The sequence below is a fragment of the Cetorhinus maximus genome, chromosome X, assembly GCF_964194155.1.
Source record: "Cetorhinus maximus chromosome X, sCetMax3.hap1.1, whole genome shotgun sequence".
NCBI lineage: Eukaryota > Metazoa > Chordata > Chondrichthyes > Lamniformes > Cetorhinidae > Cetorhinus > Cetorhinus maximus.
In genome coordinates, this window is record NC_135917.1 from 2480538 (window position 1) to 2499897 (window position 19360).

The 19360-nt window shown below is 40.5% G+C and overlaps 1 protein-coding gene across 3 annotated transcripts in view; it reads right to left on the bottom strand.

Annotated features, from left to right (window-relative positions):
- Nucleotides 1–586: 586 nt before the first annotated feature.
- LOC144672666 (polypeptide N-acetylgalactosaminyltransferase 6-like) overlaps nt 587–19360 on the bottom strand; it is a 72919-nt gene continuing 54145 nt past the window's right edge. For all 3 annotated transcript variants that reach the window (XM_078534544.1, XM_078534545.1, XM_078534543.1), the window contains 6 exons: nt 17071–17188; nt 12746–12946; nt 11342–11473; nt 8938–9039; nt 7314–7466; nt 587–5394 (listed from right to left, as the gene is read on the bottom strand). In XM_078534544.1, the coding sequence (XP_078390670.1) occupies nt 5284–5394; nt 7314–7466; nt 8938–9039; nt 11342–11473; nt 12746–12946; nt 17071–17188 (817 nt within the window). In that variant the 3' untranslated portion in view covers nt 587–5283. The remainder of the gene's footprint in view (nt 5395–7313; nt 7467–8937; nt 9040–11341; nt 11474–12745; nt 12947–17070; nt 17189–19360) is intronic.

Sequence of the window (19360 nt, forward strand, 5' to 3'; positions counted from 1 at the left end):
CAAACTCTTACTAACTGTTTTTATATTTCTAGCTAGCTTTCTCTCATACTCTAATTTCTCCCTCTTTATTATTTTAGTCATTCTTTGTTGGTTCTTAAAATCTGTCCAATCTTCTGACCTGCCATTAATCTTTGCAGAATTGTAGAGTGTTTCAATTTGATACCAACTTCCTTATTTAGCCACGGATGATGCATCCTTCTCAGTCTTTCTTTCTAACTGGGATAAATCTTTGCCGAGAGTTATTAAATATCTTCTTAAAAGTCTGCGACTGCATCTCTACTGTCCTACTTTTTAAACCTGGTTTCCCAGTTCACTTAACCTTTATTTAGGTTTAAAACACTAGTCTTAAACCCACACTTCTCACCTTCAAATGGAATGTGAAATTCTATCACGTGGTGATTGCTGTCACCTAGAGGCGCCTTTACCGTGAGGTTATAGATTAATAACTGAAGAGACTCAAAGCTCTGAAGGGATTTCTTTTGCTCCACATTTAAGCACACCTGTAATAGGCAGCAGTCATTACACCATTTGTATCAAATTAATGGATTAGGAAAAGACAAGGAAATAACCAACAGCACTCCCACAATTGGAGCATTGATTTTATTTTCGCATTAAGTTTTGTTCAAAATTAGATAAGGCAAAAAAACAATGTTCAGAAGTGCTTGATAGTAGGAAACAGTATTTAACAGGAACAGTTACAGCTGCTAATTAAGAAAGAAGCCTTTAGGGAAAAGTTCAATTCCAGCTCTGTGCTTTTTCCTCCTCCAATTTTCTCCCCATAGCCCAATAGTGACTTATGCTGGAATATGGATCAATGGGTGCCAATGGGCATGCTCAAATATCCATACTCCTCAGTCTGGACTAAATGCAATGCTTCCAGCAGGACTCACTAAACTTTCTTTTCACTGTCTGGTCAAAGTGCTTTACAGTCAATTAATTACTTTTGAGGTGTGACCATTGTTGGAATGTAAGAAATGTGGCAACCAATATGCACACAGCAAGGTCCCACAAACAGCAATATAATGAATGACCAGAGATCTATTTTAGGTGTTGATTAAAGGATAAGTATTAGCCAGGACATCAGTGAAGAGCAGGGATCCTGGACGATTTTCCTCTCCCTTGTCCACTGAAATTAATCATAGTGCCCTGACTCTTGACCCAGCTCATGAAGCACAAAATGGGAATTGAACTCAGGCCTTTCCTGATCTTTATGACTCTACTGCAGTGGGTGGTACATTTATTCACCGAGTCTTCAGGGCATTGCCTTGCTTCTTTAAAAGAAGAATTTCTTAATGTAGCAAATCAACCTGACAATTTACTAAATTTTCCAATTATTTAATCACCTTTCCTACATTTTTAAAAGAATGGTCTACACTTTGCTGCAGACAGTGGTCTGTACAATAAGCATATAGCAAGAACAGTTAGAGAGCTGCCTGCAGTGAAGTGTAGAATGAATTCTTTCGAACTAAAAAGAAAATAGGGTTAAAGTTCTACTGAGTTAGATCTCAGATTTAGGAATTAGAATACCATCCAGACATCCGAAAGCAGTATTCAATTGAAAATCAGCATGAGGTGATGGTGGGGCAGTGGGGGGTGGTGGGTGGTGAAGATTGGTGCAATAGCAACATTCTGCCCTTTGGAGATCTTCCAAATCCTGTCTGAATAGGCCAGGATCCAGAACTAAGTATATTTGGCATCTGAGCCAGATACCACCACCAATTATTTCGTATAAAGCAAACTATCTATCTAAGTAGAATATAAACAGCCCATGGGATAGATGATTAGATTGACCATTGATTGCAGTGTTGTTGGGTATATTGCAAGTTAGTCCAGGAAGAGTAACTTTAGGCTCACTGTGGTACAGGATGATCACCCTCATGACTTATTACTAGCATGATACTGTAGGGTGAGGACAGAGGTTCTTTGGTGCTTGCTTACTGGTGGGATATCATTGCTACATGTGCAGAAGTGCAACCACACAGCAAAGCATTCTACAAGTAAGAGTATTCGAAAATCGAAAAAGATTAGAAAAATATACAGTTCATCAATCCAAAATATGAAAAAGTTAAAATGGGAAATCCCTAACCTAGAGTCAAAACAGCCTCTTGCAGTTAATTGGGTTCAGCACAGCTACCTTTGCAAATCCCCAATTATTACAGCTTAGAGATTTTAGATACAGTAATCCAAAGTGAACCTGAAACCCATTGCAACTGTGCTGTTAACACACACATATACAGCTCAATGTGCAAAATTGATTGTAAGCATTTCAATTATCTTAAGTTATACAACTCTCATATACAGACCCATTTTTGCTGATCTCGTTCATCTGTGGAAATGCAGCTGGGTGCAATGTAACTCAAGAAAAAAACAGTCCGTGTTTACCCGTAAAGTTGGTTCAGATGCTTTTCCCCAGACAGAACACTTTTGACAATTCCAGAACTCGTCAGTGACCGACTGGCTGGAAAAGACCTAGACATTCTGGAGTAGTACTGTAGCTTTGAGAAGACACTGACTGTAACGTGCCTACAATAATTTAGTGTTAAAGCTCCCTCACATCTGGTTATATTCAAGATACAATGTCAACTATGCTCAAACACAAATCCAATTGCAACAGTGAACTAGGTTGCTCTCATGCTCCATCGTGCTCATTTGTTGGTCAGTGCATTGTGACTGGGCACAGATTTTAAATACACACTTTGGATTTTAATTTTCCCCTGCCAGTTTCCTTTCCAGCCCTTCTGTTAGGTACCGACTCCCACGCTGGGGCATGTTCCACAGGCACCAGCCACCCTCTGACATCTCATATAAGTAGAAATTATGCCCAAGTCTGGATGGTGAGTGTTGGCAGGCTGTTTCACTGGTGCTAATCCTGATTCTGCCCACGCTTGTGCAGATCATTTAGTTGGGATCAGAAGCGGGAATTGCGGCTATTTCAAGCCTGAAGCATTCAGCTCAATTGTAGTGCTCCTATTGCCACCCCAACAAAGATACAAACCTGGGACTGCTTACTGGACACACTTGCTGAGTCAGTGTGGGGAGCATGCAGCCTACATCTTAGTGAGAACAATGCACATTTGCATTGGTATAAATCTTCCAGATGTGGTGATGTAACCACAACTTACAGTCCTTTGTTACAAACATTTCATGTCAACCATAACGAAGAAAGTACTGGAGTAAGGAAGTTCCCTCCAAGAAGCAATCTAGTACCATCTGAACATGACAACAATGCAGCACACACAGTTCAAGGGCAGCAGTGATCTATAGGCAAATTCCCACACCTACAACAGCACCAGAGCTGCCCATTCACAAGACCTAGACAAAGAACTCAATCATTGATTAGGGTTATACTTTCCCCTTTAATACTTCCTTCTCATTTGATAGATTATCTTTTAGCAGATTCATAATTTGTACTAATTGAAAACTATCAAAAACCAAAACACACGTGTCACCAAATTTTTGCTGGTGGAGCTTCACCTGGATAAAAAACAAAGTGATTCAAGGAACTTTAATGTTTCTTCTGGTCCCCTTTAACATGGTCCTTCTGCCCTCTATAACCCTTGTGCCAGCATCATTCTCTTGTTTACAATGTGAATTTTCCAAGGTGACACACTCTTACTCGCTGCCTCCAGGAGAAATGCCTTTCCAGTTCATGTGTCTCCCTGGTGAATGTTTGAGGGGCTTTATAACCTCACAGGAAAATAGTTATTGCCTGCCATCTTACAGGGTGGTGCCCTGGCATATAGATATACTGTGCCAAATTGCCAACTTCAAAACTTGGACTTTCACAAATATACTGTGATTATAGATGTTGATACCTCATCATAGTTGAGCTCCAAATTGAATGAACAAACTTGCATTTATATATGGCACCTTTCACATCAAAAAAAATTTCACAGCCGAAGAATTACATTTGAAGTGTCATCACTGCCATAAAATAGCTAATTTGTATGTAGCAAACTCCCACAAACAGCAACGAGATAAATGACCAAATAATAGGACCCTTTACATGGATTCGAGAGGGCAGATGGGGCCTCAGTTTAAGATCTCACCCAAAAGACAGCACTCCCAGTAGTACTGAGGGAGTGCTGCACTGTCAGATTATTTACTAAAGGCCCTGGAGCAGGTTGAACCCACAACCTTCAGAGCCAAACTGACAAACTGGTTTTGAATTTACCACTGTTCTAATCTAAAAAGTGTACCATTCTAAGCCAAGGATATACAGACCAGATCAAGATCCAAGCCCAAATTTTCAGTACTCTGTTCCAGTAGCAATGGACTCCCCTTCCCAATCCTTCTCCTCTTTGGAGAAACCCCTTCCTTGCATTCGTCTCTCTGGCAGCCTGGCTGGGGTTGAACATTCACCATTCAGGGAACTGGCTGGCACATTTTCCATTTACTAGCAAATTCTATTTAATTTATGCAGCATCTAGCACCAGGAATCCCACATAATTGTATTCCTGGGGCTGCACTCAGTATTTCATGGTGTTTAAGGAATTTATTGAGGTGCCAGGCAGCATGGAATGGTTGAGACTATTCAAAGATAGTGAACTTCACCAAATTTGAATTCATTTTGAATGATTATGTTTGAAATAATTCCTTTCCCCACACCAAAATTTGAGGAATTTCAATCTCAACAGGAATTTTCAGCCACATTTGGCCAAGGAAAATATCAAGACATGATTTCAGATAACAATCTCCCAACTCCCTTTTTTCCAATTAACAGGTTCAGAAGTAAATGAATCGAGCTAACAGCCCAATTCATTCCCATTCACTTCTTGCCACCTAATAGATGAAAGTGCATTGCTCAGATGGTATCAGACTTTGTTACTGCCCTGTTTTGGGTCACACGCAGAATAAAAGTGGTAAATAGATCCGATTCAATTTATGTCAAAATCCAGCCAAATCTGACATTTACGTTTTCCTGAATATGGAGAGGTTCCCGAAACCTAATACTGCACTCTTTCTCAGTGCAAATGAAATTATTTTTTAAAGATAGGGGTGGTGGGGAAGATAAATTTTAAAAATACAAAATACTTAGAATTACAATTCCAGAGCAAATTGGACAAAATTTTTCAAACTTGAAAAAATATTGCAGAAATTCTTTCAATCCACGAGATTTCTTTAAAAGACCATGAATGAGTGATTTGCTCTTGACAGAGGCAAAATCCACAATCACACCAAGGTTTAATAGCGAAAGGCTGGCTTTTAAATCAGGCCACTTCAGTGTTGTCCACTCAGAACGATTCGAATGCTTCCTCAGGGGCAGCTCCTCCCTTGGTGGCACTAGATGAAAGACCACTGCTGGTAAGGGTCTGCAGAGTTGCACAGGGCTATGGCTGGGTTCTGGCCTGATGCAGTCAAGCACTGATTTGTGGCAGAATTTCTTAGATTGCCCTTAAAAAAAACAAAATTCACAAGTTAAAAAACTGTGCTCCCCGCCCCGCCCCATCCCCTCAAATTTCCCCATCATCTCCTGAAGTTGCTAATTTACACCTGTGTACGGCTGCTGTCTGCCATCTCATCTAAGCAGTCAACCTTCTGAGTGTCTCTAAGCAAGAGCGTCAATTTAGTATTCAATTCCCAGAGATGGAATGACACTTTACTAATCCTTCACACTCAGGGGCTATATATCATCTTTAAAAAGAGCTTTGATTCACCTGTTAGCAAACAAATCCTAGGAACACAGCTGATGAGTCCAGAATGTATACTACTTTAAAATGAACACATTTGGTACCACAGGTCTGGTATAAAAATCATTTTGCTGATGAGCACAGCATGAATGACTGCCCCTTGAATGTATCAGACTGTATACAACATACCAGAGTGAACTAATGAACATTAGGTTACCACATTTCTTTATGTGGAAGTCAGAGACTCCTCCCCCAAATGTATTCCCCTCATTTCCCAAGATCTATGCTGCATGATAGAATATGGTTCTACCTGTGCTGACAAGCCACCCCTACATCATCCAAGTGGTCATTCATCAGGTGTAATCAGAGACAGCGAGTCGGAGCATTCTATTCACCCATTGTGTGGTGGTGTGGGGGCGGGGCGGTGTTCAGAGGGATCAGAGAAATAATGGCTGGGCCTGATTTCACCTAACAGCAAGACACTTCCATTTTCCTTTAGGGTTAATGGGATAATGACCTAGAATAGAAAATGTTGCTGATTTTTCCCTTTGATCATCCAGAGCATGGAGGTCAAATGAAGGAAAGAAAGAAAATCTAGCATTTTATACAGCATCTTTCAGAAGCTCAGGATGTCGCAAAGCACTTTACAGCCAATTAATTACTTTTGGAAGTGTCACCACTGCTGTAGTGCAGGAAATGCAGCAGCCAATTTGCACACAGCAAGTTCCCATAAACTGCAATGTGATAATGACAAGATAATCAGTTCATAAAATAAAATATAGTCTCCCTACCTCCTTCCTATTCAAAAGCAGCCAGTTTTTAAAAAAATGAGAAATAAGGTGAACGGCCAAGGCCTGCAATGCAGGACACTATCAAAGTTAAAAAACACAACATGACAAGAAGGTAAATCAAGTAGATGGGGTTTAGTACCAAGCTTAGCTTTCAAAGCCCTACAGATTACAGGATGATGGGAAACAGAGAATGGTAAAGAATTCTCTGTTTCGAGGTTCTGCGAAAAAATAAATTTGAGTTGGAGACTATTGGGGAGTCTTGATTTCAACACAAAGATGATGCAGGTCAATGTATTTGTAGCTTAGAAGGGATTAGAGGAGGAGGGTAACTACCAATAGAAAAAGATGAGAAAAGTTAGTCAAAGCGATGGCTACTTAGTCAATGTTTACAAGTTTCCCTTATCTTCAACTTCTATCTCAGGTGAAATCTGTTTCAAATAGTTAGAAAAACAGCTTCCTCGATGAGTCTGCAAGTTTTGTCCAGTGAGTAACAGATCCATTAGGGAAGGTGCTAGGTTTGATTTCCTGAATGTGGCGAGTTAACTGATGTTAAGCCTAGGCGACAGTGGAAGGCACAATTAGTCTCACTACCCCTGGGCTAAGGAAAGGAAAGTGAGCTCAGGTTCCCATTCAGGTTCTTAGTCAGTCAGTGATGCCTGCTGGAGATGTGTTTGCAAAGTTTGGATGAGGACAGGGTCAGTAATGGGGGAATAACCTGCCAATAGTCACGATCAAGATTCACATGAAGAATGACCATGTTCAAGATAATGGAAGGCAGCCATGGTACTGCACACTAGAAACAAGTTAATACTTTTAGAATGTGAAGGGAGAAAGTTGCTAAACTCCTACCCGCCTCCCACAAAATACTTTTCTATCCAGATACAACACTTACATTTAAAATTTCCCAGCGTTCCTCTCCTGGCACTTGTGTATCCTTCCCTTTGTATTTACATGGCTCTAATCGAACTGGACCATACACAGCATGAAGACACAGCTGCTTCCCGATGTTGTGGCGTATTTCAGACTGGGATGTGTACTCGAAATACTGAAAATTTCAATGGATAAAAGGGCGTTATATCAAAACAACAGACATGTCTGATCTCCCTCTGCTCCCCTCTGAGCACTGACGCCATTATGGTAGCATTTATTACAAGCCAACCTACATGACTTTTGTCCTCCTCCTTCCACCAATTTTTCTCCCCGTCTTTTCCGAAGGTATTGACTTCCTTGCTGAGATATGGTTCCACTACAGGCACCAGACACCCTCTGGTATCTCGCCCAAGTAGCTGTTCTCCAGCTGTGAGCCTAGACAGCAATTGTTGGTATACTATTTGATCACCTTGTAGTTGGGGAGAGAAAGAGGAGAAGACTTCACATCCAAGCTCAATCCTGCTCACATTTAATTCCAGTAGGAATCATCTGAGAAGAATCATGAGCGGGGATTTCAGACAGAAATTTGCCCAATTTTCTCAATAGACTGGGCATTAAACTTTCCTGGTCTGTATGACTCATCTACGCACTGCCTTAACTAGGTGAACCACATAGAAGCAGTCATTACATTTTTTCCTCCCCCGCTTAAATCAGTTATATATTTCCACTCATCTCTATCTTTCTAACTTAGTTGCAAGGAATCAGTTTCAAAAAACGTTCTCTACACCACACGCAGACCTTGAATGTATCAGTGTATTGGTAACTACAATTGGACACAGCTACTCAAGGTCAGATCATGACTTCCTCCAACTTACACTCCACTTTCTTGGCTATAAAAGTTCAGCATTCTATTTGCTTTGTTAATAGCTGTTCTCGAACATTAAATCACTTGGTCGTTATTCATTATGCAGAAACTCGCAAAAGCTGTTTAAGCGTTAATAATCTAGTCATTAATCATCATGCAGCAACTCGCCATGACTTCTTTGCCAAACCACAAATACTATTGCCTAGAAAGACAAGGGCAGCAGACGCATGGGAACATCATTCACCTGCAATTTCTCTCACCATCCTGCCTTAGAACTATATCGCTGCTCCCTCATTGTCACTAGGCCAAAATCCTGGAGCTCTCTAACTATCAGCACTGTGGGAGTACCTTCACCACACAGACTGCAATGGTTCAAGAAGGTAACGCATCACCACCTTCAAGGTCAATTAAGGTCACATCCTGTGAATGAACAAAAAGTCTAACAGCCACAGATCTCTCAACTTTATTCTTAGCTAACATGGCACATAGCATAGAGCATTACATCATCCATACTTCTACCTATTTGCAACACTTTTATACCGAGCCATATTAAATTTCATCTGCCACTGGTTGATCTATTTATTTATTCTACCCAATTTTCAAATTGTCTTTTTCCTCCTTCCCCCACTTACAAGGTTGGTATTGTTCGTAAAGTTGACTAGTTTATCCTCCATGGTTGCAAATAGACAATCTCATTACAAGTATACCACACCAAAAAAAGGAACACAGACATGTGCAGGATGAACGCTGCCAGTATGTTCAAATGACCATTGCCTAGTACCTGGTTGCCTCCCATTCCATGGCATGGGTACATTATCAGAGGTTTCCCACCGTGATTGTTTTCCCCAACATCCAGGCAATTTCCTGCTCCCTGGTTTTTAATCTGTAAAATAACATGTAACTCATCAAAAGTTCAGCAGTTGTTGCTTTTTATGATCTACAAAAAAATCAAATTTCAAAATCGTTGAATAAGAAGAAATGTAGAGTGAGGAGTGATTGCAAAGGTAGTCAATGCATTGATATTGAAATGAAAATCAGCATTGCCTGGGAAAATACAGCTCACATTGATAGGATGAAAGTTTCCTCTGTCTGAAGACGGGAAGAATCCTTTATGTTATCAGTTGGGTAGTCTTAACCCTGTGCCCAAGGACCCACAGTACAACCCAGAAGGAAAATACAGTTTGGACCAGTACTCTTATTTCCCAGTTTTTACTGTTTTATTTCCTTCTGGGAAACCAGATATCCTATGTTAAATTTGGAGCAGTTATGAAATTGTAACACTGATGCAGTAGGGACTGAGACTATAACACATTTAGGAACAGGATGAAGCTATTAAGCCCCTCCAACATGTTCCACCAACATGGCTGATATGTACCTCAACTCAATTTACTCACCTTAAATGCCATATTTCTTGATGCCTCTATCCAACATAGATCTATCAATCAATGTCATTCTTGAACATTCCAATTGTTCCAGCAACCACAGCTTTTTGAGGGGAAAAGAATTCTAGATTTCCACTACCCTTTTGTGTTAGAACGTTGTGGTATAGTAGAAATTTATTATGCAACTAACTGCAATAACCTGATCTGGGTTTGTCCACTACTATCATTAACGCAGTCATTTCTAAACATGGATCTCAGGCTCACTAATTGAACATACATTTCTGTAGCATCCATTGCATTGAGAAAGGTACCTAGTGTTGTATAGGCAGCTGTTAGCAAAGTGGGCACCAAGTAGGAAGGAGAAAGGGATGAGGGGTGAAAGAAAGAGATATCGGGGAGACTTTAGAAGGCTGGGAGAGAGGTGCAAAAGGAAAAAAATTCTAGAGGGTGAAGTTTGAACAGTCACTGCGTAGAGATTTCCCCAGTTTAGAATAAATTAGCATTAAATCAGAAATACAAAAGATTAAAGAAACAATTAAAAATAATTTGGCGTTATAGTTAAAAAGGGTTCCGAGGGTCAGTAATTATGGACGCACATGCTCGTGCCAACACAGGCAAATCTACTCCATGGATTTTTAAAAAGTGTAAGTAGGGAAAATTATAATTAGGTTCAGAAAATGACAATTTGAGAAGTGTACAGAACATGTTAGTTAGCCCTCCATTTGTTGTCTCAAAAGACGAGTATATTCAACCCTATTGATGCTTTGGCTCTTCGTATTATGCGGGGAGTGCTGCAGGATACTTAAAGGGATTTTGACATTATGCTGTGGGTTCCTCGCATGCGAATGCTTAATACAGATCTCTGAAGACCTCTCTGTTAATTGAAAACGGATTAACACATCTGCTAAAGGCGAGCAGGGAAATTCAAGCCAATGCACTAAGGCATTCATGTACTTGCAATTTGTGGCATAATTTCAAAGCCCATTAATGTTTTGAAAAAAAGGTTTCAAATTGGTTTAGAAAATGTCACTCAGAGCTTCAAATCGATTTTGCTTTAAACAGTTCAAAGCTTGTTTTTTTAACTATGGTGTCTCTTGCAAATGCAAGATGGCCACCGACACCCATCTGCGCATGTGTACTTGTCTGAGCATGCACAGAAAACCTAAAGCTGAATCTTGCTGACAATGGAAAACAGATGCACAAATTTAGGTTGCCACTCAGAATTTGAGGTTAGATAAAAGACAATCTATATATTTAGCATTCTCGTTAATTTTTTAAAAATTGGTATAGATTTTGTGTTCCTAACTTGGGCATATTGAATCATCCAGGTACAGAGCATTGAGAAAAATTGGTTGAGGAGGATCACAAACCCATAAGGGAGCCAGCCAATTTCCCAATCCATTTTTAATCTTTGTGGCTGTGTCCTGATGTTTCAGTGGCTTCAGAAGCAGGAACATTAAAATGCAATAGGGCAGATTTAAGGGAGTTTGAAATCTCTAGCCTCTATGTACATGCTCACTTGTTTGAAATGGGTGCATGCCACAGAGAAAGCTAAAGGAAATTCCAGAGGTGAAAATGCATATTGTATTTTGTTCTGAATAAAATAGCCCTTTCTGGTTCCAATATACTAAAAAAAAGCATGAGAAACTAAATGGAGAGGATGAGTATCACACTGAGGTTGGGGGAATGTGGAGAGTTCTGATCTCCATTGCTCGCAATGATGTCACGGAGTTAAGCGGTACAACTGTGCGTGCACCACATTGGCAGGAAATGCAGCCTTATTTAATACATCATTTTACTTACCGCCCCGTAATGCACTGGATTAAAGTCAGGTATAAAGATTTCAGGATACACATTTTGCAGATACCATGTAAAGTTCTTGCATTTTAAATGCTCCTTCAGCTGAAGCCTTTCAGAAAGATCTCCATAAATTTTCTAAAAAAAAAGAGCAAGAGATGAATACCAAATCCACTAGTATATTTTGTGTTGAGGCAAATCAGCAGTTGATTCAGCTGCAATTCTGAGTAGGCAGAACATCTTATAGATAATTTTAACTCAAAAATAGGTTTCCTGGGACAGCAACAAGTTGCAATGTAACTGACAATTAAACTTAGTTGGCTCTGGAAGGTGAGTCTTGATGACTTGCTGAGTTGGTGAGTTTGGGGGCGGTGAAGAAAAAAGTAAATAAAATATACTTCACACATTATTTAAAACTGGACCGAGCTGGGCCAGAGAAACTATATCCACGAGAGGTGCTGTACTCTATTACTGAGAGAAAACATTGTGCAGAGATTCCAACTGTATTTTTATTAGTATATTCTGATCACAATGCTGTGGTTTTGCTAAATTCTACTCCCACATAGTGGTTACCTCAGTGTATTGCATGGGGCACATGACAGTCGTCATGGACTGGAAGACAATGGAGGGTGCCAATCCAGATTGGCTGTCACAGCAAGATGACAAGTTTAGTTCAGGAGCCCAGCAGGAGGGGTGGGGGCAGGGAAGAAAGAGGGAGAAAAGAAAGGATGAGGGAGTGACAGAAGAGAAAAATGGGATAACACGATGTAGATTTACTCATTGCATTTGAGATTAAAAATTATCTTTTGATCTCAAAAATAGTTTCATTGGTTGATCAATAGATTGATGGGAACAAAATCCTCAAGCAGTTCAGTGCTTTTTTCAGAATTCTGTCATGTCATTAATGGACTGTTTCTCACTCCGCTTTTAACTGTGCTGTTGACTGGTACTGAAAGTGACCCCTATTGAATTAGATTTTCCTCAGGATTTGATCGGTCAACCATGAAAAAAAGTTATATTTCTTAAGTAGCTACTCTGATAAAAAGAATAATAAAATGCATTATGGACTCTCATATTTGTGTAATATTGTTAGCTTCATATTTACTCACTATGAATAAAGATATTAGTTGCTGCAATCTGTCAAAAGATTACCTGTTTAATATTCTGAAAGGTGTCTTGCAGTGCAATGCGAGACCATGTTAAATTCAATAAGTAACTTGCTGCAATTGAGAATAACTGACCCCTAGGGATACAAACCTCTGTTAGGAAAGAAACCGGAATGCAGGGAACAAGGGTTCCAGTGAACAGACCCTGTTAACCAAACATATGGGGGAGGGGTTGGGTGGTAGGGGTAGAATTAAAACTATGACAACTTATATGATTTTAAAGAATGAACTGCAGTTCACCCACCTCTTGGGCCATCTTCTGTGCTTGCTGGTTCCTCCTGTAAAACAGCTCCTTGTAGCCATCCATCCAGACCTCAGCCAGGCGCACTTGGTTGCGGGCAATTACCTGCACACCTTTCGGGAAGCTGTGAGGGCTCTTGGTACGGAACACATGGCCCACCACCGAGCAGGGAATGATTTCCAACTGCCCACCACATTGCCAGACCTAAAACAAAGCAAGTTAGACAACATGGCCATTAGCCAATGCCAAAAGTAAAAAAGGCTACATAAGATATTAATTTGATACAGAATTTCCTTTATTGAGCACACATACCATCGTTAATTCCCAGTAATGTTGGTTTATTAACCCTCTTCATGCTGCAGTAAAACTTGGGAAAAGATATTTGAATATTTTTTCATTTAAAGAGGGAATCCCTTCGTCTAGATTCCTTTGACAAAAACGGACCTCATTAAGATTGTCATCATGTAACATCCGGTTTAAATATATATTCTTGTTTGAATAGTGGTTGAAGACAGTACGATCTGAGGGAACTGACCATGAGGAGTTATGGACTCAGGCAGTGACAGAATTGGACCATCAGTACAGGTACAGATTGTTTACAGCACTGTGGATTAACAATGTATCTTCAGCTTCTTCATGCTTCTAGGTTCAACCAAGTTAGCTTCCCCATGACTGTGTTGAGTGCTCTCAATTTCAACTCTCCAATCGTACTGTTGTTTCTGCTCTCACCTCATACACCAGCCCTTCATCCAAGCCTATATAGTTTCACAGAAAACTGGTTTCCGACTTGGGTGCTGGAGCCGAATTTAGTGTGAATATTCATCTCCTATGCACCCTCCTCTCCCCACCCCACCCCAAAAACATATGTTGAACATCCCTAAAATAGCTTCCCTCAGCTTATATTTCTTTACGTTTTATACCTTCTTAACTTGATCTTGTTCCCATTGGAGATGATTTGTGCTCTGCTTTTTAAAAAACTTCCTTTATTCTTCAGTTGTTTGCCATTTATAAAATCAGCACAGATGAGGAAGGCTATTTAACTCATCTTACTTTACCATCCAAAAGAAACTACAATCTGTCTTCTACCATAACCCACCCATCCATCCATCACAGTTTTGAGTGTTTAAATGATAGATAGAAAGAGTTTGCATTTAAATCATGCCTTTCACAACTTCAGGATGTCTCAAAGCAATTCTCAGCCAATGAAATACTTTGGAAGCATAGTCACTCATGGAGGAAACACAGCAGTCAATTTGCGCACAGCAAACACCTATAGATATATAGTGACCAAATAATCGGTTCAGGGATAAATATTGGTCAGGATACTGTGGAGAACTCCCCTTTCTTCTTTGAAAAATGCTGCAAGATCTTTTACATCCACCTAAGGGGGCAGGTGGGGCCTTGGGCTAATGTCTCATTTGAAAAATGGCATGTAATACAACATCCCTTCAGTACTGCACTAAAGCGTCAGCCCGCACTCTCAAGTTCCTGGAGTGTCCTGAAGAAGTAAATTCTTGCATATTTTACAGAATAGACACTGATCCAGTTCATCAGCTATTATAGGCATCAAAAGCTTAAATTCAGCTATGCAGTCAAGTTCAAAAAATATATTCTTTGGAATGAAGCACTATGACATTGCCCTACTGCATCACCATTTGGTGGATCTTACTTCAACTCCATAAACATCTAACCTAAAGCACCAGTTCCGTCAATTAACCCAGACATTCCATGTAGGTCTAAGTGGTTAGGAGTGCAGCTACCCAAAATGAATTATTTTTCAGATTCAAAAAGCATATGTCAATGTTTACATAATATTTCACAACATTAAGTACATTCCACATTCACATGCAAGCTTAGAAAAAGACAAATTCAAGTGAGCCAGTCGAGCCCTTCCACAGTCTAAGCAATGCTACTGCAAATACGGCCTCATTTCCCTTCAGTTGCAACTCTCTCAGTCAAGATCTGCTCTCCCTTCATATCATCTATATAATATTAGTATTTGTGCAATTTTCAATCCTTATTACAAAAGAGATAAGGATCCAGTTCCTTTTCAAAATATCAGTTAACACGGGATTAAATGTTCTTCCTTTAGATTTCTCCTCAATATATCTCCACAAAAATAGAACTCGGCCATTTAAATGACACCTCCCTTATATTTCTCTTCTAAACAATCTTGGAAGGGACATTTACTGATGTTGCAGAATTACCAAACATCCCAGAATCTTCCCAAAAAGGGAGCTCAGGGCCATTCTCACTCAGTTAAATGATGCTTTGTTTGCTGGACTTGAGTGTGATTATTGGACAGGCTGAAACTGGGATGTTTCAAGATGGGTTAAACTGATTCAAGAGTGAAGGAACGGCTGGGGTTGTGTTACCAAAATGTAGCACACCTGAAAAGTGCCCGAAAAACAGCTGGGAAAGATTTCTTCTGCATTTATGTAGGTTCACGAATGTCCTTCAGGTGAAGGAAATCTGCCATCCTTACCTGATAAGCCCTACATGTAACTCCATACCCACAGCAATGTGGTTGACTCCTAACTGCCCTAGCAAGCCACTCAAATCAAGAGCAATGAGGATGGACAACAAATGCTGGCCTTGCCAGTGATGCCCACATCCCATGAAGGAATTTTTAAAAAGATGTAGTGCCTTGAACAAAGAAAAACAACCAAAGGAACTTCTCAGAAGAGTAATCAGACAGAAATGAACAACGTGACAAAGAAAGGATAGAATCTACATGAGACTTACTCTTAAAATATATAAATTAGTAATAATTTCATTTTCCTATGAGAGACATTTATATAGCACCTTTCATGACCTCAGGATGTCCCAAAGTCCTTTCAGCCAATTAAGTAATTCTGAAGTGTAATAGCTGTTGAAATGTAGGCAACAAAAGTCAATTTGCGCACAGCAAGCTCCCACAAACAGCAATGAAATAAATGAACAGATCAGATGGCACCTGTTTTAGGTATTGGTTGAGGGATAAATTTGACCACGACACCAGGAGAATTTGCCTGCCCTTTTTTGAATAATGCTGTGGGATCTTTTATGTCCACCCAAGGGAGTACACAGTGCCTCCATTTAATGTTTCAACAGAAAGATGGCACCAACAGTGCAGCACTCTGTCAGTACTGCACTAGAGTGGCAGCCTCGATTGTGAGCTGGAGTCCTGAAGTGGAGCTTGAGCCTAGAAGCTCCTGACTGCACTGTTACTACTGAGCCAAGGCTGACCCCTGTCAATTTTTGTCTTGATAATCTGCCTGCATTCATTAGACACAAAACATGGAGATTACATTACTAGATTTAAAAATGATTTTCATTTTTAAGATGTTCATTGGTGAAGTCAAAATGCATCTTTTATAAACCAATAAAAGACAATGCCATTCGAGGCTTATGGCTCCTCGGTACCAAATACAGCCAAGCAATGGCATTTTTAAAAATGTATTTCAAAGCTACACACTCAACTCCGAACAGTTATAATAGAAGATTTACATCCACTCTTTTTTTTTATATAAAGAATTTATAGATGGGCTGAATGGCCTCTTTCTGCACCACAACTTTTCTATGGTTCTAATTTGGGTACTAGGTATGACAGCCATTAGGCTACTTTTTCAGTTTTTGGAATGTGGGCTCAAATCCCACCCAGGTTGATCAGAAATGTCTCCAAGAACCTCAAACTAAAATAAGTTTGGGCTGCCACACTCTAGAACCCAAACACAAATGATACCAGTGAGTCTCACTGAAAAGGTCAAAAGGACATTCAGTGGTGTCAACTGCTTAAATGGTAATATTAAGATTAGTCAATAATTATAGCTTGCCAGTGCACTGCAAATACTTTTAATGTAAAAGGATCCAGAATATTAAACTTGACAAGGCAAAAACACCAAGTTTGTGGCTTTGGAAGAAAAACTATGATGAGGTAAATTTCTGAAAGTGGCTAGGATGAGGTACCAAAAGGCATTCTGTTATGCGCAAGCCTGGGTTTTGCTCCTAGAGGGCATCAGAGCCACATCTGATCAAACATCCACAGACTTTCCAGCAGAGCTCACTGGATTGCGATCAAGAGTGGGAACATTGGCTGATTTTTTTCCCCGCACCTCATTAGTACTGAAGCTGTGAGGCCAATTGAGGTGCCTTAACTGGTGTCCTGGTGGAGATCAACTAACAACACACAGCAGGAATTGATCCAGGGGCTTTCCTGGCCTGGGTAGCTTGCTACCACAACAGGCAACACCTTTGCACATTAGACCACAAGGCCTCATTCATATTTAAAGCTTATCAACAGACACAACCAAGGCGTGAGCATTATAAACATAAGCATTTGCGTTTACCCTGAATGACATTTCCACATTCTCTCCTCCCCATATTTCCATCTGGTTGTCGTATGTTCCAATCAGTTCAAAGTAAGCTTTGGAGATCGCAAAGAGGCCACCAGCAAACGTGGGAGTCCTGAAAATAAACTAAATATCAACTGACTTGGCCGGAGAGAGATTGCATAGTTTCATTTTGTGCCGAATTGAAGCTCACCCATATGACCAATGAGAGATTCACTCTCTAGAGAGAAGACCACAATATTCATATTGTTTTCAAACAGCTGATAAATTTTACCTCATATGGAGCAAATTCTTACATTTATTGAGCAATGCAAGACTTGGGTGGCCATTAAATGCCTCAATACATATCTACTGTCTCTTGTGCAACAGGATTTTCTGTTATTTGTTCTCAGGATATGGGCAATAACGGCAAGGCCACATTTATTTCCCACCCCCAGTTGCTGAGGAAGAAGTGGTGGTGGACCTTGACCATGAACTGCTGCAGTCTGTGCGCTGATAGTGTTTTCACAGCAGGTACAATAATGTTCTTAGAAATCCTATTGGTACAATAATTTCTGTTCTTAGCTACACGTATGAAACCAGTTGTACATTACCTAAAGTAATATAACCTTGGGGGCCCACTGATATGGGTGGCATGAAGTTAAGACAGGGACATCTCCAGGACCTTAAACGCCTACATAATCTACCATGTCCCATGAAGTAGTGGTGTTGACAGCTCAAGGCAAGTGCCCACAATAGCGTAAATGCTTTCCCATGAGCTCACTTCTGAAGCCGTACTAGGATTATATGGGAATGTCCATTGCTCAGGAGTTGAATTCTTCAGCCCTTAACTGGAACCAGATGATATAACTGAGCAGCTTCAACATGGATAGAAACATGGTGAGAGCGTTTCAAGACAGTTCTAAGCTCAAAGTAAACAAACCTCCCTCAGCTATTTATCCACTTTAGCAGAAGCAGCTGAAGAGAACGTGGTGGTCTCAAGACAGCCTCCATTTTATTTCCCCCTTCATCCAGTGATGCTGCATTCAAATTCCAGATAAAAATCCATTTGAATAGGGAAAATTGACAAATCTAGAAAGACCATTTTCTGTTACCCCGGGTAGGCTTTGTGAAAACAAATCAATGTTCTTGTTTGCTCTGTTGCTTTTTGTTACACGTGGGCCCCAGTTTTCAAAAAGATACGGTCATGAAATAATAATATTTGAAACACTGATTCGGGCTGAATAAGTAACCTTAGGCTGACCCCATCCTTGAACACTAGCTTTTAACTAAATATAACAGTCCATGTCCAAATGCAGCAAGACCTGGACAATATCCAGGCTTGGGCTGAAGTGGCAAGTAACATTCGTGCCACACAAGTGCCGGGCAATGACCATTTCCAACAAGAGAAAATCTAACCATCGCCCCTTGACATTCAATGACATTACCATCACTGAATCCCCCACTAACATCTTGGGGGTTACCATTGACCAGAAACTGAACTGGACCAACCATACAAATACTGTGGCTACAAGAGTAGTTCAGAGGAATCCTGTGGAGAGTAACTCACATCCTGACTCCCCAAAGCCTGCCCACCATCTACAAGGCACAAGTGAGGAGTGTGATAGAATACTCTCCACTTGCCTGGATGAGTGCGGCTCCAACAACACTGAAGAAGCTGGACACCATCCAAGACAAAGCAACCCACTTGATTGGCACCCCTTCCACATTCACTCCCTCCATCACCAACACACAGTAGCAGCAGTGTACACCATCTACAAGATGCACTGCAGAAATTCACCAAGGCTCCTTAGGTAGCACCTTCCAAACCCATGATCACTACCACCTAGAAGGACAAGGGCAGCAAATAGATGGGAACACCACCACCTGGAAGTTCCCCTCCAAGCCACTCACCATCCTGACTTGGAAATATATTGCCGTTCCTTCACTATCACTGAGTCAAAATCCTGGAACTCCCTCCCTAACAGCACTGTGGGTGTACCTACACCACATGGTCTGCAGTGGTCGAAGGAGGCAGCTCACCACCACCTTCCCAAGGGCAATTAGGGATGGACAATAAATGCTGGCCTAGCCAGCGACACCCACATCCTGTAAATGAATTTAAAAAAAACAAGTTTTCACTGTTAATGGACTCTCACCAGGGTTACAGAGACCATTCTAAATTAACCTCGTTTATATAGAAACCAAAAATGCCACACACCTCAACTTACCTGAATTTGGTTTTAAAATTGTACTTTGTCTCAAAGTGAAAATTATCCTGTTCCTCCCTGCATGCAGTGACATCCTC